Source organism: Sander vitreus, chromosome 3 (assembly GCF_031162955.1).
Source record: "Sander vitreus isolate 19-12246 chromosome 3, sanVit1, whole genome shotgun sequence".
Lineage (NCBI taxonomy): Eukaryota > Metazoa > Chordata > Actinopteri > Perciformes > Percidae > Sander > Sander vitreus.
The window spans coordinates 33,061,586-33,084,304 of record NC_135857.1 but is presented as its reverse complement, the minus strand read 5'-3'; the positions used below and the strand labels follow the sequence as shown (position 1 = coordinate 33,084,304).

General features: G+C 41.6%; 2 protein-coding genes across 6 annotated transcripts in view; one reads left to right on the top strand and one right to left on the bottom strand.

Annotated features, from left to right (window-relative positions):
* Nucleotides 1-2,075: 2,075 nt before the first annotated feature.
* LOC144515884 (flotillin-2) lies at nt 2,076-18,965 on the bottom strand. 2 transcript variants are annotated; one of them, XM_078247072.1, is made up of 11 exons: nt 18,883-18,965; nt 16,310-16,391; nt 14,642-14,732; nt 12,894-13,017; nt 11,114-11,232; nt 9,792-9,905; nt 9,570-9,689; nt 8,456-8,670; nt 7,618-7,801; nt 5,395-5,544; nt 2,076-3,467 (listed from the first exon to the last, which is right to left on the bottom strand). In XM_078247072.1, exons 3-11 carry the CDS (start codon nt 14,714-14,716, stop codon nt 3,429-3,431), a joined length of 1,140 nt encoding a protein of 379 aa, XP_078103198.1. In that variant the 5' UTR covers nt 14,717-14,732; nt 16,310-16,391; nt 18,883-18,965; the 3' UTR covers nt 2,076-3,428. The 2 variants fall into 2 exon arrangements, with proteins under 2 accessions (XP_078103198.1, XP_078103197.1); XM_078247071.1 differs by lacking the exon at nt 18,883-18,965 and adding an exon at nt 17,456-17,838.
* The window catches only part of LOC144515883 (rhomboid-related protein 4-like), a 17,799-nt gene continuing 14,014 nt past the window's right edge, over nt 18,935-22,719 (top strand). The window contains exons 1-2 of one of the 4 annotated variants that reach the window (XM_078247067.1): nt 18,963-19,057; nt 20,446-20,529. Coding sequence is in view for 1 of the 4 variants with exons in the window: in XM_078247066.1 (XP_078103192.1) it covers nt 18,950-19,057 (108 nt within the window). In the remaining 3 variants the exon portion in view is untranslated. Of the gene's footprint in view, nt 19,062-20,445; nt 20,530-22,719 lie in introns of all 4 variants that reach the window. The other 3 variants (XM_078247068.1, XM_078247066.1, XM_078247069.1) reach the window with 3 other exon arrangements.

Below are 22,719 nucleotides of genomic sequence, written 5' to 3'. Positions count from 1 at the left end.
GCAGAGATCTGAGGAGCAGTTAACCATAGTCCTCAGAAATCAGCCGGAGGTTAGAATGCCAACACAAAGACAGAGGAAGGGGACGGACATCGGCGAAAATACACGCATCTGGCGGAATTTCTTCAAAACACACTTCAAAAGATCCAAACTGTCTCTTTTTAAGTCCAGTATTTAAGTAAATATAGTTACTTTCAACCACTAAAAAATAATCAGGGAAATCTGAATAGGTTGTTGAACACAGTTCATTTCAGAAATGCTTAAAGTGCTCATATTATGCTCATTTTCAGGTTCATAATTGTATCAGAATAGTTTAATGTGGTTTAATTTTCAGAAAACACCATATTTTTGTTGTACTGCTCATTGCTGCAGCTCCTCTTTTCACCCTGTGTGTTGAGCTCTCTGTTTTAGCTACAGAGTGAGACCTCTCACTGCTGTAACATCTTTGTTGGGAGTCAGACAGTAGCTAGGTAAGGACTACTAGCCAGTCAGAAGCAGAGTATGAGGGCGTGCCCTGACAGTACCTAGGTAAGGACTACTAGCCAGTCAGAAGCAGAGTATGAGGGCGTGCCCTGACAGTACCTAGGTAAGGACTACTAGCCAGTCAGGAGCAGAGTATGAGGGCGTGTCATGCTAGCAGCTAGGCGAGCATTATAACATGTGTTCCAAAGTGACCACGTTTGTCTCTGAAGTAAAGGCTGGACTACAATAGAGCTGTTTGGAGCAGTTTGTGAACAGTGTTTTCTGTTGGAGATGGTAAGTCCCTTTGGGGGGGACTTTGGGCTTTTTCACTTTGTAAACATATAACGTGCACAAAAAAGATATATAACACAATAAAGGAAAGGGGAAAAAGCCAAAAAGCATCATATGAGCACTTGGCCAAATGGCCATAATAATTGAAACTGAAAAAATATAAAATAAATATGCAAAGGGATAATGACTGAAATCTGGTTTTATTTTTTAATAAACAAATTTGTATATATATGACGTTGAACATCACCATACCTTAAACCAGGATTAGAAGCCAAGTCAGTGGAAAAAACATCAAGTCATTATTAATTTAATAAACATTGCATGGCAAATAAATAAATAAAATATGGCATTTCTGATTTATTTTGACATTTAGCTACTAGTGAACAGATGATTGTGGGTACAGATGGATGACATGCAGCGAGAGCATTCAGGAACTCGTGGTCCGTTGGACACGCACAGTGTTAAATAAGTAAATAACTTCAGGAAAATGTACATGAATACACATTTGAAGCTAAACAAATCAATATGGTCACAGTATTTGTCAAGTCACGATATCAGCAATGAATGATACAAACATAAATTAACTGAGGATGAGCCCACCAAAAAAAAAAAAAAACATTAATAGTTTTAACAGTCCTCTGTGAATCTGTGTCAGTCATACATAAAACCACCACTGTATTCGTCACCTGCTTGGTGGTTCAAACTAAACGTCACTGCCACGCTAGTTTAGGTTTAGCGTAGGTGAGTGCAGCTCTTTACAGCACTGAAGGGAGACGAGCTGTTCTTCTGGAAGTTAGTGTCCAAGTCGATGGAATACATTTCATAGGAGGTATGCCCAATAATATACTGTAACTGCTCCGAAACCTTTCCACGTCAGATTCTTTCTACCGCTGCACTGAACTTAAAAGGATAACGGGGTTGTATAAGCTACTGCTCCATAGTCGGTGTATTAGCTACAGTGTTGTATGTATTTTAGACACCTAAAAAATCTGTCTAATTGTATGCTATATTTAGAATATTTTCACACCTTGCTGTCAGACAGCCCATTACGACGGAAATCTGAAGCCGTTATCTCTGCTCTCTTCAAAGCCACCAGACTCCTTTGACAAAACCAGTCATTTTACCTCGCAGGACACGGGAGTAGCTGCTCTACCGCTGCCTCCATCGGTTAGTTAGTTTGTGTTATTGTGTGATTTTGGTGTTAGTTCAGATTCAGTTAAGTCACACAATACCCCTAACTAACTAACCAGTGGAGGCAGCAGTAGACCAGCAACTCCCTTGGTTTTGAGGCAAAATTACTGTTTTTGTCAAAGGAGTCTGGTGGCTTAGGTGTCTAAAATCCATTTAGCTGCTGCCCCCGTCCACAGCAGGACATCGCTCAGCTTCTGTATCGGTACTCCTGTCTGTTTCTCCAAACTGGGGGCGTGCTGACCCCCGTCTACTGTAGCTAACACACCGACTATGGAGGAGTAGCTCATACAACCACACTTCTAAACATCTGAACTATCCCTTTTTAACATTTGGTGCTTTGGACCCCCAAAAAACATTGAACATTTACAAACAAACAGCAATATCACTTATTTATAACAGACAAAACATTGTTTGATAAGTTAAAGCACTGTGCTAAAAGGTCCTTCTATTTTTTTTATGTCACAGTTATTAAAAACAATTCAATGCAAACGTGTGCAAACATTGAACAGAAAGTGTGTTTCTGTGTAAAGTGTAGGAGTTTGGTTTGTTGACGCGCCCCGTCGAACATGACTTAGCATCTACAGGTATTTGTAGTATGAAATGACATCAGATAAACTGTACAGTATCCCAAGTCCTTCTGATAATGACAATACAAATTAAAAGACAAGCTATTCTATTTGGCATCGCTGTTTGGCCTTTCACTTTTAGAATCTATTCACATGAAGTCCCCCCCCCCAATATAAACATAACTCGCACAGCTCCACGCCGAAACTACTTACAGTTTTCCACTAAATATTGAAGGAACACATTACAAGCTAACCATATCGGCACAAGATCAGATTTTGCTTCCCGTTTTCCTGCCAGCATGTAAATAATAAGCATGTGTATCATGCCTGATATCAACAGTTTGTTGAGAATTCAGCTTATTTCAGGGGAACAGACAAACTGCACAATGAGAGGGGCTTCTTTTAAGATTTTGAGCACCTGTTGCATTGTAAGAATCAATCCGTGACATAATAAATAACAAATAGTTAAATATTAGAACATGTAGAATACAAAGAAAGCTCTACAAGAAAAGATTAATGGTATCTAGGGAATGCAGATGTGTCTAACGATAAAGGTATATAGAGGTATATAAAACAACAAAGGCCTGCGACGTACGGAATGTAAAAAGTGAGAGCAGAGGCCCCGTGGTCTGAAAAAGCCGGACCCTCTATGTATAAATACAGAAGATTAGGTGTTATTATGAATCTAACCTACACAAAATGTTCCCATGTTAACACAAAATCAAAAAAAAAATATCTTTGACTGAGCAGCAGTGCATGCAGATATTCTGGCCCTGTATAAAGTAAGGCACCAGAGGTTTCCAAAATTCACTTGGTTTACAGTATATATACGTATAAAACAACAAAATTCTTCAAGTGTATTAAAGGCAGTCTATCAGAGTGCATACAAGAGATACTGGAGTCATGTGGAGGAGTGGGTTTTCAGGCTTGAGCACCGGTCATCTTCTGCAGCAACGGGATCTGTCGAAAGACGACAGATTACTCAACCTGTCATTGAAACTCTGAAACAAAGACGACGTTCAGACTGCAGGCAAAAGGGGCCCAAAGTGAGCAGGTCAGACTTCTTCAGAAGTAGTGTGAACACTCAAATGTTGCCCAGATCTGATTTTTTCAAATCACATTTAGACCACTTCCATATGTGGTCCTGAATCAGACCCAGGTCTGATTTTTTTCAACGCGGCCACAGTCTGAACAACCAAGGCGGATTTGATGCGACTTTTACGTTAATCTACATCGACATTTGTCACAATGATGCGCCGGCGGGAGTCAGCCCGAGACACAGACAGTAACATTAAAAACTAGACTAGGCCTACAACATGGAGAACAGTGATGGAGCCAGCCACTGGAGGGAGAGGGAGAGGGAGGGGTTAGACCTCATTGGTGTTTGCTCATTAACGTTACGGCTGCCATTACACAAACATTTTGAAATAAAAGCGAAAATGCTTCCTTCCTCCATAACCTCCCTAACTTTAGTGCAACAGCGCGCTGCGTCTGATGTCATTGTTATTGGTCTTTTGAGCATGCGGGTCAGTTCGAAACCGCAAGCAGTTCCCGCTGGAATCTGATACAGGCCACATTTTAAAAGGTGATGTGAACAGCCAAACAAAAAAATCTGATCTGAGCAAAACGTGAACGTAACCAAAGAGTGCCTTCGCGACCTACTTTTTATTTCTCCAGTCACGGTTCTTTTCTAGGGTTTTACCCAGAAGCACAACTGGCTGGCTTCAACCACCTACACATGAGCCGCGGCAAAACTGCAAGGTAGGGCGCAGAGCAGGAACCTTCTGGCGCAAAACCGATCGGTGCGCGACGCCAAGGGTAGCGCTGCGCCTAGTTGGGCTCTCCCCATAGGAAAACAATGGGACGGTCAGCGCAGAGCGCTTTTACCGTGGATTATGTGTAGGCGGCTTTAGGCTCTGATTGGAGACCAAAAGCTAAAAATCTGAAATCTAATGCACTGGATGTATAAAAAAAAGCTGCAAAACACTGAAAAATGGACTGAAGTAAGCCTTGTGTTTTCTGAGCGGAACATATGCGTCTACATTACAGAAATGTAACATATCTTTTAATAAGCACATCTTCTAACACTGGCGGAGGATGTTGATGTGTAACAAAAGGCATCCTTTGAGCCACCATCTTGTATTACTACATTTAAAGGTCAGTTTACTAGTGAGTTCTATAATGTCTTCTGTGTCTCTGAAGGAGCTTTCTGAGGTCTGAGTATATCTCAGACTACACATTTTAACAGCATTATGAATTAAAAGGTATGATGTCACTAGAAACTACATTTGTATCATTTAATTGTAGGGTTGGGTATCGTTGGGTTTTTTTCCGATTCCGGTGCTAAAGCGATACTTTTAAAACGTTGCCTGAACCAATACTTAAAAACAGTCGGCGACATTAAAGAACGGCTTGTTGATTGCTAAGGCCGTATGGTCAAAATGAAATGATTTATTTATAATGTAATAACAATAACTTATTTCACCAGTACAATGTCATGCAGTTCAATGACAAAAACAACCACCAGATGGGAAAAGGGTATTATACAATAACTTTGAATGCACCACGGTGCAATATAATTGACTGTAACCTGGATATCGAACTGTTAGGCGTGAGCCTCCGTCCATTTTATCTGCTGAGGGAGTTTCTATGCGGCATCTTTGTTGTTTATATCGCAAAATCAGCTGCCGCCGACATAGCAAGTGACTCAACTCTGTCATTGATAAACTACAGACCCCAATGCTCTAAGAGTCGGCATTGTGTAGACCGCTCCCTTTGAATTTAGAAAGTTCATCTGCCTCCGTGTTCTTTGAGTTGATTTAATGATTCTTATTCACCACCTGTGGATTTGGAGAGCTGTTACTAGCATTTTTATTATAGTGCTTACCTTTGACAAATCCACTCCAGTGAGAGCATTGACAGACACAGGAAGTTCAGCCAAAAGGCGGTTCACCTCGCTGGTCAGGCGGCTGCCGTCCCCACTGAGCATGACGATCTCATTGGTCTTGGCTAATGGCGCAGCCACCTTGGAAGCAATCTACAAAGATACAAGAAAGTGTTTACTGTAAGGACATGAATAAAAAAAACACATCAAGTTATCATGTTATACATCAAGATGAAGCAACTGCAGTGATCCCGACTACGGCCCGCGTCCGACAGAGCAGTAACTGAGCCCGACCCGAGCCAGACACCGTTAAAATCTCATTTTTTTTCCTCATACTGATGACACATTAGTATGAGTCAGTCAGTGACACATAATGACACGTTTGTTTGTGTGGAAAGCTTTTATTAAGCAGCTGTAGGAAGACATTCGGAAATGTCAAGTGCATGTTAATAAGCTGTTAAAATGTTCAAAGTGTTAACCTCTCCTGATTGCTTCGTTTCCGACCGTGATCAGAAAGCCAGGGGAGACTCGGTACCTCCAGGGTCGACGTTATAACATGAATAACGTCGGGGTTAAAATCACGTTTCTGGTGAGCAAATGAATGAACTTGGCTTTCAGTCTGGGGTTTAGTTCGGACGCTTCACACACTGTGTACAAAACATAAACTTATTCCACCAACTCTGCTCCGGTCGCATCTACACGTCTGCTTCCTCTTTCTCTCTACACACACACACACACACACACACACACAGCTCTCTTAAAGGAGCCGCAGCACCAATTTTTACAACAAATGCATTATCGCGCTGATGTGACCGAGCCCGACCCAAACACCATTTTTAAATATCTGTCCGAACCCGGCCCGGCCCGGCGGGTCCCGTCGGGTATCCGCACTCTAATCCCGACTACAGACTGACAGCTGTCATTTTCCTTCAATTTCTCCATGGTTTATGTTCCATTGCCTGAAAAAATAGATCTTGTGTTGAAGATGGGTTGCAGCTTTCTGGGTGCTCGTGTGGTGAGTACTGAGGGGATTAAACAAACAGGATATAACAAAAGATTTTAGAGGTGCTGCTGGGCAGATTTATTAGATTAATACACAGCCAGGCTAGCAGTTTTCCCCTCGTTTCCAGCCTTTTGCTAAGCTAACTGTTAACTTGCGTCAGTAACTTCATATTTAACAGACAGATATGAGAGTGGTATCGATCTTCTCACGACCGCTTGGCAAGCAAGGGAATGAACGTACGGTGTTTTTACAACTCTAGTAAGAGGAGAATTTTTCAATTCATGTACAGATAAGAGAAATACTTCTTAGTGTGGGAACCACGCACGGACGTAACGCTGGCTCATGCTTGTCGTAAAAAGTTTGATGCTCGATCAAACCAAGAAAGTTCTCTTGAACAAAACAACAGGTGCTTAGAGGAGCTGGAGGTGCATTATGGACCTTTTAAAGTGCTCATATTATGCTTTTTGGTGTTTTTTGGTTGTGCACTTTATAGGTTTACAAAGTGAAAAAGCCCAAAGTCCCCCTCAAAGGGACTTACCATCTCCAACAGAAAACACTGTTCACAAACTGCTCCAAACAGCTCTATTGTAGTCCAGCCTTTACTTCAGAGACAAACGTGGTCACTTTGGAACACACGTTATAATGCTCGCCTAGCTGCTAGCGTGGCACGCCCTCATACTCTGCTTCTGACTGGCTAGTAGTCCTTACCTAGGTACTGTCAGGACACGCCCTCATACTCTGCTTCTGACTGGCTAGTAGTCCTTACCTAGGTACTGTCAGGGCGCCCTCATACTCTGCTTCTGACTGGCTAGTAGTCCTTACCTAGCTACTGTCAGGGCACGCCCTCATACTCTGCTTCTGACTGGCTAGTAGTCCTTACCTAGGTACTGTCAGGACACGCCCTCATACTCTGCTTCTGACTGGCTAGTAGTCCTTACCTAGGTACTGTCAGGACACGCCCTCATACTCTGCTTCTGACTGGCTAGTAGTCCTTACCTAGGTACTGTCAGGGCACGCCCTCATACTCTGCTTCTGACTGGCTAGTAGTCCTTACCTAGGTACTGTCAGGGCACGCCCTCATACTCTGCTTCTGACTGGCTAGTAGTCCTTACCTAGCTACTGTCAGGTATATTCTGATATAACCTCTAAATACAATTATGAACCTGAAAATGAGCATAATATGAGCACTTTAAGGACACTTGGAGAAGCCTTCTATGTTTTACCGTAGGCAGGGCCTCAAGGACCAGAGCGGTCTTAGCTGCCTCTCCGTACTGCTGGTAGGCCTCAGCCTTCAGTCTCATCTTCTCAGCCTCCGCCTTGCCCACGGCTTCGATGGAGGAAGCCTCCGCCTCGCCGATCTTCCTGATCTTTTCTGCCTGAGCCTGAGCTATCAGCACCGTCTTCGTCCTGATTCGGGGGGGTGAAACACACAAGTTAAATGAACTGATATCTGATTCATCCATTTAACACATCTCACAATATGCTGCGTACTTCTAACTGCTAATCGCAAAGATTAATCGATGAGTTGTCAACGCCTAAATAAAACGCCATCTACTTTGGTAATCGATTTAATCAGTTTGAGTCATTTGTTTATGAAACAAAGTTAAAAAAATGCTCTGATTCCATCTTGTCAAATGTTAATATATAGTTTCTTCTCTCCTCTGTGACAGTAAACTGAATCTTTGAGTTGTGGACTAAACAAGACATTTGAGGACGTCTTCTCGGGCTTTTGGGAAACACTGATCCACATTTTTCACCATTTTCGGACATTTTATAGACAAGTTGCAGCCCTCAATAATGCTACTGGAGTGTTTTGCATTTTGACATTAAATCTATACTAGATGTTTCAGATCTCCACTCTAATTAGCTCGCTAAGTCCTCGCTTTTAAGTCAACTACAGGCTGCTGTAGCAAGAGGACAAGTGGAGTGTGGACTTGTGTTGTCAAAGTGTTGGTTCTCTGTGATCGTGCAATTTCTTCCGATGATGGTGATGGTGATAATGGTTGAAAAAGCTCTTAAAACTGTCTGAATGCCCCTTTTAACCGCCGGGTTCTCACTCACTTCTGCCCCTCGGCCAGCTGCTGCATTTTGTAGGCCTCTGCCTCAGCGGGCCTCTTGACTGTGGCGATGAGCTCCTTGTCCGTCCGCTCTATCTCCCTCTCCTCAATGGTGATCTGCTTCTTCCTCTGCACCACTTCGATCTCAATCTCCTCCAGGCAGATCTTCTGCTGCTCCTTGGCTGCCTGCAGCTCGTACGCCAGCTGGGCCTCTGCTTTCTGAAAACATCAGCACATGAGACGGTCAACTGCAGCTTTCTGCATTGGCTTCATTTTTTAGGATCAGAGGCTGCTGCTTAAGGGCTCCTGCACACTGGCTGCGTGGCGCGAGCGTGTCAGCTGCGTGGCGTGTCCGTTTTTATTTCGGCTCCCATGGTAACAGGTTAGAGCTTACACACTGCCTGCGTGACACGCACGTCTCAGGAGCGGCTCGAGCCGCGCCGGAAACGCGTGCGTGCTAGAAATAGGACCGACGCCTATTTTTCACGCGACACGCAATCGTGTTGGAAGCGTTTCCAGGCAACATAGAATACGAAAAGATGATTATATGTCATTTTGACACAAATACATATTAATAAATGACATTTTGATGTTTGAAAGTCTCGAGGTTTTGACATAAATGCAGATATAAATGTCATTTAAAAGCAATAATATTTGGATGTTGTCTTTGCTGTAATCAAATCAGTATATATTATTTCATTTTATCAATGGGAAACATGCGTGTACAGACAGGTCTAGCAGCAGCAGCAGCGCCGCGTCAGACACGTTTCTGGTGTGGAGGAATCAATCATTGCAATACAATCTTGAGCGCATCACAGTGTGGTGATGCATCTCTCTGTGTTTAGTCCCTTGCGGCAGCACTTTTTGGACTGTTTACAGCCGCAACAGCACCGCTCCCTCTCTCTGTTCATTCTCTAGCTCACTTTACCGCTTTGGTCTACACTTCACATGGCACTCTTGGATACTGTAGCGGTAGCTGTTATAACAAAAAAAGATGCTCCCGGCTGCTTTTTGGAACCAAAACGCTGCCATCTTTTTTTTTTTTTTTTTGTTACTACAAAAGCGCCTGTGATCATGCCCTCACACAGTTTAGTCAGGTTCAAACTTCAGGTGCCCACCTTAGTGTTGACTTCCTGGTTGAAATGAGCTTTCTGCAGCTCCAGTTCTCGTTTGGAATCCGCCATCTTGGTGTCAGCCTGGAATTTGACGTGCATCATCTCCTTCTTACACTCGGCTTCCTATGAGACGATAAAGAAGTAAAGCTGTGTTCAATTTGTTTTTTGTTTTTGTCCACCCAGAATCCACTTCTCAGAGTCTACCACCTGCTAGGACCTCCTTACCCGTATCCCAGCATCCCTCTCTGCCTCAGCCACGCCGATGTCTGCGTCCCTCTGGACAGCTGCAGTCTGGGTCTTCCCAAGGGAGCTCAGGTAATCCAGTTTATCGTACACATCCTGCGAGCACAGACAAACAGGTCAACCTGGAAGCCTCCTGCAAACACTAAAACCACAGGAAACTATATATATATATATATATATATATATATACACACACACACACGACCCGCTAATGTCTTGAAGCCTCCACTAATGAGCTAACTGGTGAAACAGACTCTGGGCTTTCAGCTAAGCATTATGGTCAGTCGCTGTGTCTGCTCCACACTTCAAGTGTATAGTTAGTTCAACTGTAGTTCTCATCAACAGCAGTCCAACTGTACAAGGGGAGTCTCCCGCCCGCAGAGATGACGTCTCTAATGAACAGCAGCCTCGGCAGCAGATGAAACATATTCGATAGATTAAAAACAAGACAGGGTGGCTGCTGACTCATGTTCCTATGACTTCTACAGAACTGCTTAGCCTATAAACACACACACTGCATTTCCCAAATGTCGGCTCTTAGCGGGAGTTCACGCGTCAGACAGAAATGGAAACAACGGAGCGCTCGCAATCCCAAAGATGCACTTCTAAACTACAAGTTTGTGTGTGAGCATTATTGGGATACATTTTCCCTCCCGAAGAAGTGTAAGGAGAGAAGCAGTTAAATTGCGATTGATTCGGCAGCACTAATCATAACGTGAAGGAGATTTATCGGTCCACGGACGCGTCGTATCAAAATCTTCACGCTACGATTATTGTGACCAAACATATTGTGGTAAACATACATTCGTGTTTTCAAAGAGTCTGCTAGCTTTCCTCGTTGTCAGTCATGTAAAACGCTGCCGTCTCTCTCGCTTAATGTTACTACTTCATGACGTCGACTAGCATAGAAAACGTTTGAACAGCTAGCACTACACAGACATGGGGTGCTTTCCATTTTGTTAATTGTGCTTCCTCTCTTCCTCGCTCCTCCATCCTCCAACTGACAGAAAATGAGTCGAGGTCCACCATCTTCGAAGGCCGTTCCAATCACTAAAATGTGTCTCGGAGGAGACGAGGAGGGAAGAGCGAGGATTCTCGTGCGCTGGTTTCTTCTCGTATTGAGACTGCAGGTTTATTGCAATGTGCCGTTTTCTCTTTGTATTGGCGTCAAAGGTCACGCTGAACTGTATTATTCTGACCCGTCTTTGCTCAGTAGCTACATTAGCATTTTCTTCAGGCATTCCGGTTTGCTGTCTGAGCACTACGTACCGTTGCTGTAGCCTGCGACAGCATCGTCAACCCACCTTAATGGTAAAGCTGAGAATCTCGATGCCCATCCTGCCCACGTCGGGAGCTGCTACCTCCCTCACCAGTTTAGCAAACTGGTCTCTGTCCTGATAGATCTGCTCTACAGTCAAGGTACCTGTAAAAGAGAGACGTTGTCAATATCTCCATCCCACATGTCCATGTGTACCTTTCAATTCATAATGCCACTTTTCACCAACTGGCAGCAGTCTTGTGCATTTTTATGTTTTATCAATATTTCTTTGGATTGTGTAAAAACGAAGGCAGCAGAGGTTGTTGTTTTTTAAACCCTTTAGAGAAGCATGTAATCCTTTAACTAAAGAGACGCAAATGTTCTGACAATATGCATGACAAAGACTGCACTGCTGCCACAAATCAATCTAGAGTTAAGACAATGATGTTTAATCCTCCTGTTTTCAAAAAGTTTCTGTATCAGAAAATTTGGGTTTCTTTCAACCACGTTGTCAAAAAAATAAAAAAAATAACGTGGATGGTTCCGTAAAATAAATGATCAGTTCACTACTTTCATTGAATTTGGGTGTTTTATTCAATATTATAGCATTTTGAAAATAGAACATTGAAAAAATTGACAAAATGTCCAAATTAAAATGATTTAAAAAAAAAAGTGGGGAAAAAATGACAAAAACATCAGAAAAAGTGACAAAAAAAACTTGGAAAAAAGTGACAAAAACGTCGGGAAAAGTGAGAAAAAGTGTCGACCAATTAATTTAATTTTGAGCCAGAAAAACTAGAAGTTGCAGGTCGATGAGAAGACAACACAAGGGTTAATACACTTGTCGATCGGGAGAAAAGTGACCAATGCAAAAAAAACATTTCAGTTGACAAAGATTCTTCACTGTGAACATTGACTTCTTTTCTCTGTTTTCTCTGTTTTGTAAGTTGAATATCTTTTTGGTTTTGGACTGTTGGGGCGAACAAAAAGAAGAAATTTGAAGACGTCACGGAGTAAACGTTTCTCTTACTACCTAAAAGAAGAAAAAAAAAACGAATCCACAAATTAACTGGCAGATTTATTAACAATGAAAATAATTGCTAGTTGCAGTTCAGGTGGAGTAATCCTAACTATGACCCTGTTTACACCGGGTTTTAAAATGCTTTCTAGTGATCCGAACACAAGTGGACAGCTGAGACACTTCTGTCTAGCTGCGTCTTCAGATGACCACCTGTCTTCAGAATTTCGTTTCTGCTTTCGTCACTTCCGCTAGAAGGTCAAAGAGCCCGTGCACAGTTATTACGCAAACACTCTCGGCAGTCTCACATCAAGCGGTGGTGTCGGAACAGCTGGACGGTCACGCAACACTTCATCCAACTCGTTGTCAAATGTAATTTCCGGGCGCCCGGGTAGCTCACCTGGTAGAGCGGGTGCCCATATATAGAGGTTTACTTCTCGACGCAGCGGCCACGGGTTCGAGTCCGACCTGCGGCCCTTTGCTGCATGTCATTCCCCCTCTCTCTCCCCTTTCATGTCTAAGCTGTGTCCTATAGAAATAAAGGCTGAAAATGCCCCAAAAATAACCTTTGTAAAAATGTTATGTAAAACAGGGACGCATCAGGACGCATTAGCATTTACACTACAAAAGATGTGTGGTCAACTGCGTCCCAGATCCTTGCGGCAAGTGATTGGATCACAATGCGTCTTGGTGGTCATTTAAACTTGTATTTAACGCTGTCCACTTGTGATCTAATCGCTCAAGACGCATTTTAAAAACAACGTGTAAACAGGGTCAAAGGTTGTTCAAATTAAATTAAAGTCCATACCTAGAATGGAGCGCAGATGTCCCTCCAAAGTCTGCAGAACCACAGCTTTGATTTCCATGACTGATTTACCCAAGAACTGCTCACAAGCTACTGCCAGTAAGTCATGCTCCGTCATGACTTTCACCTGAAGAAGACACAGTGAGGTCAGCTCATCTGCTGACGGACCAAAACTGACTCAACATCTTGCGTCTGAGTAAGTTATGTGTGGCTATATTATCTGCTCCCTCAAAATGTCACTAAAGCTGTGTCATATGTGGCATTTCATTAAAGGTCCCATGGCATGAAAATGTCACTTTATGAGGTTTTTTAATATTAATGTGTGTTCCCCCAGCCTGCCTATGGTCCCCCAGTGGCTAGAAATGGTGATAGGTGTAAACCGAGCCCTGGGTATCCTGCTCTGCCTTTGAGAAAATGAAAGCTCAGATGGGCCGATCTGGAATCTTCTCCTTATGACGTCATAAGGGGAAAGGTTATCCCCCCCCTTTCTCTGCTTTGTCCGCCCAGAGAATTTGGCCCACCCATGAGAGAGAGACATCATGGCTTTCAAACAACTGAAGCACGGCAGTTGGTCAAGGCCACCTTGCCTTAAATGGAGAGTGGCCAGACTCTCTGGACAAATGAAATGGACCAGAATCTGGTAGGACCAGGCTAATGGACCAGAGTCTGGTAGGACCAGGCTAATGGACCAGAGTCTGGTAGGACCAGGCTAGAGTACCAGAGTCTGGTAGGACCAGGCTAATGGACCAGAGTCTAGTAGGACCAGGCTAGAGTACCAGAGTCTGGTAGGACCAGGCTAATGGACCAGAGTCTGGTAGGACCAGGCTAATGGACCAGAGTCTAGTAGGACCAGGCTAGAGTACCAGAGTCTGGTAGGACCAGGCTAATGGACCAGAGTCTAGTAGGACCAGGCTAGAGTACCAGAGTCTGGTAGGACCAGGCTAATGGACCAGAGTCTGGTAGGACCAGGCTAGCCTTGGCAACCATTGGAGGTAAAGAAAACAAATGCAACAAGACGGGTGTTAATGGTGTAGATAGAGTCTGGCCATCAGCTTTCAGAAATGTCATCAAAACCAAATAAGATAAACAAGTTAAGTGGGAACAAGGGTTGGCTTTTTATTTAAGATGTTTTTATACTAGTGCCGATACATTTGCTGAATTTTTGGTCCTAATAGCAATTGTGTTGATGCCTTAATGATAAAAATGTATTTTATAAAAAAACTATTTTTTTAGTTAACAGAAGTTCTCAAATGTTTAATGCTCTCTCAACACAAGCAACAAATGTCAATTTTGACAAAATAAAACTTAGTCTAAACTTTGCAAAATGTTATTTAGATCAGGAACTATCTACTTAAAGGGCCAGACACACTGACCAGACGGCCGACCCTCGGCAGAAAAGGCAGTCCCGCCCCGCCGATTATACATGTCAAATCGGCCAAAATGAAGGCCGACGGCCCCTCGGACGGACGACGGCACGGAACACACCGACCAGACTCGAGTCACCGACCTCGCCAGACTGTCCGACGGACGATTATCGGGTTGGTGTGTCTCGGGCTTAAAGAACATGTAAACAAGACAAAGATTGCAGCTTTCTTCACTTGTATTTATGCAGCGCTAGAGAAACTTTTCCGTAAGAATAAAATGATGAGGTTCAACGTGCAGACCTAGAGATATTGGAGGAAGTCGGTAAAATAGGCCTGGTCCATGTGTGTGACAGCGTTCACACAGAGGACACTGGGATGTGGTCTTACCTGAGCCACACCTGTGACAGTGATGGCTACCCCCTCTGCTGTCTCCACGTCCTCACATCGGGGCTGCAGAGTCATGATCTCAAGTGTTATCCTAGAGCGAGAAAACAAAAGTGCCATGACGATAGGAATATTAAGTGATGAGAGCAAGCTTTTTTGGCCTTATTCGATGGAATAGCTGAAGACCGGAAATTGGGAGAGAGAGGGGGGACTTAAAGCAACACTAGAGAACTTTTCCCGCTTCGGTCCCCCTACAGGTTGTCTCACTGGAACTAAAGCCCGCGCTACCCGATCTGGCAAACTTACATAATGTAATGTAATGGACAATTCTGCTTCCAACCTGTAGGGGGACCGAAGCTGGAAAAGTTCTCTAGTGTTGCTTTAAAGGCAGCAATGGGCCACAGGTTGGACTTGAACCCACGCCACTGCGGTAAGGACTGAGACTTATTATACTGGGCGCACGCTCAACCAGGTGAGCTAACAGGACGCCCCAGTTTCAGTTTCTGTTTTTTTAAGGTTTTAGTTTTTATTTAGGTTCAGTTTTCTAAAAAATACTTGTTTAGTTTACTATAATAACCCTGGTGTGAATGTGTAGGCTGAAATAGAGACTTTTGTACCTGTTAACATTAGAAACAACAACACTGTAATAGTCGACAGAATATGGTAAAACGGCTTTCACTCTCCACTTGCTTACAGATTGTCTGCAGATAATGGGCCTGACTGCCCTGAGGAAATCCAAGACCGCAAAAGCCCATTTCAGCTGTGGTCCGTTTTAAAAACCTTGGTCATTTTCTTCAAATAAGATAGGACAGAAGGCTTTTAAGTGCTCATATTATGCTTTTTGGCTTCTTCCCTTTCCTTTATTGTGTTATATATATATATATATATATATATATATATATATATATATATATATATATATATACATATATATCTTTGTTGCATGTTTTACAAAGTGAAAAAAGCCCAAAGTCCCCCCCCAAAGGGACTTACCATCTCCAACAGAAAACACTGTTCACAAACTGCTCCAAACAGCTCTATTGTAGTCCAGCCTTTACTTCAGAGACAAACGTGGTCACTTTGGAACACACGTTACAATGCTCGCCTAGCTGCTAGCATGACACGCCCTCATACTCTTTTCTGACTGGCTAGTAGTCCTTACCTAGCTACTGTCAGGGCACGCCCTCATACTCTGCTTCTGACTGGCTAGTAGTCCTTACCTAGGTACTGTCAGGGCACGCCCTCATACTCTGCTTCTGACTGGCTAGTAGTCCTTACCTAGGTACTGTCAGGGCACGCCCTCATACTCTGCTTCTGACTGGCTAGTAGTCCTTACCTAGGTACTGCGCATCTGTGACTCCCAACAAAGATTGAACAGAAGTGAGATGTCTCACTCTGTAGCTAAAACAGAGAGCTCAACACACAGGGTGAAAAGAGGAGCTGCAGCAATGTGCAGTACAACAAAAATATGTTTTTAGAAAGTGAAACCATGTAAACCTATTCTGATACCTCTAAATACAATTATGAACCTGAAAATGAGCATAATATGAGCACTTTAAATAGTATAATTGTGCCAGCAGTTGCTGGCACAAAAGCGTTTTAAGGCGCTACTAAAAGACCAACTCCATGTGCAGATAACAAATGGACATTATGTTTTAACAGTTTTTTCACCTCTGGGTGTCCGAGATGAGACACCAAGCCCAGGCCCAGCCTCCCACAGCGTAGGTCTTTGTATCAGAGCCACAACAACCACCTGAGGGAAGAGGAACAGTTGCATTAAGACAACGCAGCTGTGATATATTGCTATTGCTGTGACAATACCACAGTTACTACAATTGAAACTGTGTGCTGTACCTTATTGGACACATCTGTATTCTAGACCGTTTTCATTCAGGGATGCTTCATTTTCAATCTCTAATCAAACTGTCGACAATACAGAGATAAAACTTGGCCATAACACATCACAGATAAGGAAATGTAAAAGTATATTTATGTTTTGTATTTTGGTATTTTTCCACACAACTTTAACATTTTCTGTGGCTCTATTTCCTGAGCTCTCCACTAATTGTGTGTGTGTGTGTGTTCCAATAAGTATTTTTTTTTTCCTTTGAAATCTGAGATTAAAGTTAAACTATAAATGTTCATTATTTCAGTGAACGTTCCTGTCGAACAGTGACCACATATTCTGTTTTCTTTTGGTTGTCATTATTTTTTGAGCCTTCCTGTTTGGATTGTCACTGAGCATGAACTTCATTTAGATCTGTCTCTACTTTCTGTTTGACAGTAGAGAGCGAGGCTGCTCATTCATAATCCTTTTTTTTAGGGCTAGATAACATTATATTCAGCTTTTAGTTTCTGGTTTCAAATGTTGCAGATCAATTTACATTGTGTTATATTTTGCTTGACACTGATTGCTGCAGAGTGTTGTAAGGCTGGTAAGAGCATATACATATATAGCTACATATGTATATATGTCTATGGGTCAGAGTGTGTCTGAGACCATTAGCTCATTATTACCTACAAATAACGTTAGTAGCGTCGCTGCCTGCTATCGATGTTAGCATAACGGTTATAAGTAAGCCGTTATTGACGTTACTACTGATTTAACTTGGTAGCTAGCTAGCTATATGCGGTAACGTTAGCTACCACGTTATTATTTCTGCATAAGAAGACAAGCTATGCTGCTACAAACAAGAGTAAAAAAAATAAAATCGTTCATTCATATGACAGCTAAGCTAGTCATATGAAATGACAGCTAGCTTATGAAATGACAGCTAGCTTAGCTTCGTTAGCTCATTCAAAAGGGGGACCACCTACCGGAGACCACCAGAGCTTCGTTCGGCCCCACAGTTAAACAGCTCCCCATGTTGACTCGAGATGGCAAACAGCGGGATCCTTTACGGAGTTGATGATATAAATGTTATCCGTTGTTTAATCCAAATCTGAATGGTGTGAAAGAGTCTTCGCGTCCCCCCGCAACAAGACGATAGCAACAACACAGCCCCCGCCCCACCTAACGACACCGCGTAGTGACGTAACGTTTGTCAACACGAGAGACTGTGGGCCCGTGAAGGGAAAAAAATAGATGATCCTGTAAGTCATTATAATGAGAAACTCTCAAAATTATGAGCTAGTTTCTCAAAATAATGAGTTAGTATCTCTAAATAATGACGTAGTTTCTCTAAATAATGACTTAGTACCTCTAAATAATGACTTAGTATCTCTAAATGAGTTAGTATCTCTAAATAATGACGTAGTTTCTCTAAATAATGACTTAGTATCTCTAAATAATGACGTAGTTTCTCTAAATAATGACGTAGTTTATCTAAATAATGACGTAGTTTCTCTAAATAATGACTTAGTATCTCTAAATAATGAGTTAGTATCTCTAAATAATGACGTAGTTTATCTAAATAATGACTTAGTATCTCTAAATAATGAGGTAGTATCTCTAAATAATGACGTAGTTTCTCTAAATAATGACTTAGTATCTCTAAATAATGACGTAGTTTATCTAAATAATGACTTAGTATCTCTAAATAATGAGTTAGTATCTCTAAATAATGAGTGAGTATCTCTAAATAATGACTTAGTATCTATAAATAATGACGTAGTTTCTCTGAATGACTTAGTATTAATAAATAATGATGTAATTTCTCTAAATAATGACGTTTCTATAAATAATGACTGACTTTTCTTAAAATCAGACTGTTTCTCAAAATAATGACTTTGTTTCTCTAAATAAATAAGATCTTAAAATAATTAAAAAAACTCAAAATAATGAAAATCTCTCTCAATAATGACTTAGTATAGTTTGAGAGGTTCTCAATATTTTTAAGCTACTATCTCAGACAAATGTAGTATTAAGAACTATAGGTTGCATGAAATTGGAAACATTTAAGTAAATACAAGTAGCCTTACCTCAAAATCCTATTTAAGCTACAGTACTTGAGTAAATGTACTTCAGTTACATTCCACCACTGCTTTTCTTACATTAGACGATTTGAAATGTAGATTTTATTAAAGTAGACTAATGTAAAGGGTGCTTAAAGGATTAAAAGAATCCGCAAATGGAGAGCATTCTGTGCAGCGGTGGAAGACGTATTCTGATCCTTTACATAAGTAAAAGTACTGTGAAAAGGATTAGTAAAGTAACTAGTAACTAAAGCTGTCAGATGAAAAAAGTACAATATCTCTCTGAAATTAAGACGTGGCATGAAAAGACTCAAGCAAAGTACAAGTACCTCAAATGTGTACGTAAGTACACTACTTGAGTAAATGTACTTAGTTCCATTCCAGCACTGGTCCTGTATGGGAGCCCTGCGTGACTTTGAGCGCTCAGGTTTAAGTTTCGTTTCTGCTTCTCTCCGGGAGATCCAGTCTGGAGACAGATGCGCGCTGAACGTTGACGGATATAGTGTGAGTATGTTAAGTAAATTCCACTGTATTCTTATTTCTAATTATTATAAGAGTGTGTAATATTTTTGCCCTGTTTTTGGAGCCTTTTGACTGTCAGAGTTTAGTTTCCCACTGTGTCTGGATCAGCTGCTGGAGGAAGAGGAGTACACATACGGTTTTCCTTGTTGAAGCGACCGGAAATGTTTGTTTTTAGCCTACCCGTTCACTACTGTTTGTTTTGCAAAATGCATTTCATGAACTAAGTTACATCTTTAATTTACTGAGAAACACGCAGGTAGATAGATAGATAGATAGATAGTGTCATGACCTGGCTCAAAGGTATGACAAAAGGTGGAGAACACAGGTTTGCTCAATTAAATCAAATTTATTTAAATAAATAAAGGTAAACGTGCAATCAGTTTATCAGTAATGTGTGTAGTGTATAGATGTGTGTATGTGTAGCAATGTTAGAATGCAACCGTAACTCAATCCAAACAAACCAAGCAACCTTGAGGAGGGAGAGAGGAAGAGTGACTGCCCAGGCACTCCTATTTATGGACATGTGAGCAATCAGTCCATCCAGGTGTCAGTCATCAGTCCTCATTAGCCAATCCCCAGATCCCAGCAACCAAAGGGACTTAATAGGTCTTAAGGCATAGGAGCCTAGTCTATCAGATAGATAGATAGATACTATAGATAGATAGATAGATAGATACTATAGATAGATAGATAGATAGATAGATAGATAGATAGATAGATAGATAGATACTATAGATAGATAGATAGATAGATACTATAGATAGATAGATAGATAGCTACTATAGATAGATAGATAGATAGATAGATAGATACTATAGATAGATAGATAGATAGATAGATACTATAGATAGATAGATAGATAGATAGATAGATAGATAATATAGATAGATAATATAGATAGATAGATAGCTACTATATAGATAAATAGATAGATAGATAGATAGATAGATAGATAGATAGATAGAAAGATAATATAGATAGATAGATAGATACTATAGATAGATAGATAGTATAGATAGATAGATAGATACTATAGATAGATAGATAGATAGCTACTATAGATAGATATATAGATAGATAGCTACTATAGATAGATAAATAGATAGATAGATAGATAGATAGATAGATAGATAGATAGATAGATAGATAGATAGATAGATAGATAGATAAGGCTGCTGTGGAGACGTAGCAGTTAAGTCAAAATCTGTCCTGCTTGTATTGACTTATCAGCACCTGTTGGGGCTGTGTTCATCATTTCATGACTGCAAAACACGAAGAGAACAGTGAATATAAGAAATAAACACATTATCAACACCTTTTGTGATTCACTTAAAGTGGTAACTCACAAGATTCATGTTTGGTTTATACAGCAACGTGTTTGGTGCTAGGTGTTGATTGCTGTCGTGTTTCTGCACTGCAGTTCCCCAGAGATCCCCTGTCAATCAAACAGTGAGGTATGTTGTTTGATTGACGTGTGCTGGCATACTGTGAAAAAGACAAAGCTTTCATGAATTGGCTATAGCATGAAGCAGTAGAAAGTAACAGTAGTATGTATGATAGTGCATTGTTAGAATATATTTAGCAGATTATTTAATTCAATTATCAGGTACCCACTCCCTCTGTTAATTCAAGGAATCTTAGATTAGGCTTTCTAATAACACGTAACATATCATTTAAAGAGACGTATATAGCCAAATAACAAAACTAAGACTTATATTTTTCCACACTGTATTTCGATTCAGTTTCTCCCATCAGACAGATGTGATATTTTAAGATTTTCTTTAAGTAACATTACATGACCTGGACAACACACACATATGCAACATATTTCAGTGCTTTAATTTGAACTGTTGCCATGACAGTAATTAAGTCTTCACATGAGACCACTGTCGTAATTTTGGAATCATTATAACTTGGCACATAGCCTGGATTACAATGAGAAAACAACTGAAAGACAGTCAAATATTAGACTCAGTGAAAAGTTTAGACACAACACATATGAACATATCTGTAATGCAGCGGTGTCAAACTCTATGTCACTAAGGGCCACACTGGAAAAAGAGAATCACATCAAGGGCCAGACATGTATAGTTTATTGGCTTTTATTTCATTGAAAAAGTCAAATATCTTTGACTCAATTATTGCATGTCTCATATAGTCTTCTCACTCCCAGTTTGGTCCACATAAAGCCCTGAAATAGTGAGCAAAACAGTTCCAAAGCCATCCTCGAATTTAGCAAATCAAGCAAAACAATGATTACATTTTCTAAGTAGGCTACCACCCAGCTGACTCCCAACAAGCTCTTTCACAGCCTGAATATGCAATCTCTCTGCTTCTGGGGGAACTTCTGAGTCTCAAAGTTGGCAAATTTGCCAACTTCTGCTTTGAGTGTCACGTAATTGTAAGTTGAAAAACTGTTTCCCATGTTTTTGGTTTGGCTCACAAATAGCTGGGCCAAAATTGAGTGTGAACCTAAATTGATATGCGGGCCGGATCAGAATTTGCGAAGGGCCGGATTTGGCCCGCGGGCCTTGAGTTTGACACCTGTGATGTAATGTCTTTTATTCTCTGCAGCCACACAGCTTTGTGACGTTGTTGTTGGCTTATTCTGGTAACATCCTAATTTGCATATAAGCAGATCTCCATCAAAAGGTAACACCAAGTCATGTAAGACCTACTATCACATAAGACAATGAAAAGTAGCAAAACCTCACAAGTGAGAAGGTGGATATAGGTAGTGTTTGGCTTGAAAAAAAGACTTTACTGATTAATTGATTATCAAAGTAGTTACTGTTTATTTTTCTGTCAATCAGCTAATCAATTGATTGGTTTCAGCTGTAAATACCACCTTTTTGGTGGTCCTCTTGTCCGGAGCAGCCTGTACGGAGTACTACAGTAGCAAGGGAATCTAGAAGGTCAACGCCACTGACTCAGTTTTATCTTTATCGTTAGTTTTGCAGTGCTTGTGTCTACAGCTCCACTTTCTCCCTGATAAAAACAATGAGCTTACACCGTCACAGTGTAAACCTGCTATCAGTGGTGACGCCAGGACCCTGAGTTGATTTTCATCCATATTCAATCCCTCTGAATTGGGGACAGTGACATATAGTTGGTACTTGTGCTACAAATCCCACTCCTCTGTACGAGAGATACAAATTCAGAATTGGATTTAACACTTCAATTCCCCACTGACCAACAAGGCTGACATTATTCATTACAGCAAGGTGGTCTTTCTGCTGGGCCTTAGGTCTGTCGCCCATCCAATGGTGCCTGTGGTGGACTGTGCATGGCAGGGACATCCTCTTCACTGAGGCAGGCCTAAACCTGACCGCATACCGCAAGGTTTTGCTGCAGGGTCTTCAGCTGGGGACCACCGCTCGTTGACGTTTCGCCCCTTAACCCAGAACATCTCCTGGTGGCGGGGCAGTGAACAGGGACGTCTCCCTGACACCCTCCTGCCGCAAAACCTAATTGGATGTTACTCCCCAAGCCTTGTCGTTTCAGCCAGAGCCAGTGGCTTGCTTTCTCAGCTTCCTCAGAGAGCTCTTTGGTGGATCTGCTCAGTGTGGCTCCACGTAATTCCAGGTCCTTGATTAGGCGTGACGTTAATCTGCCCACAAAGCCTCTGTCTCCCACCTCCAACG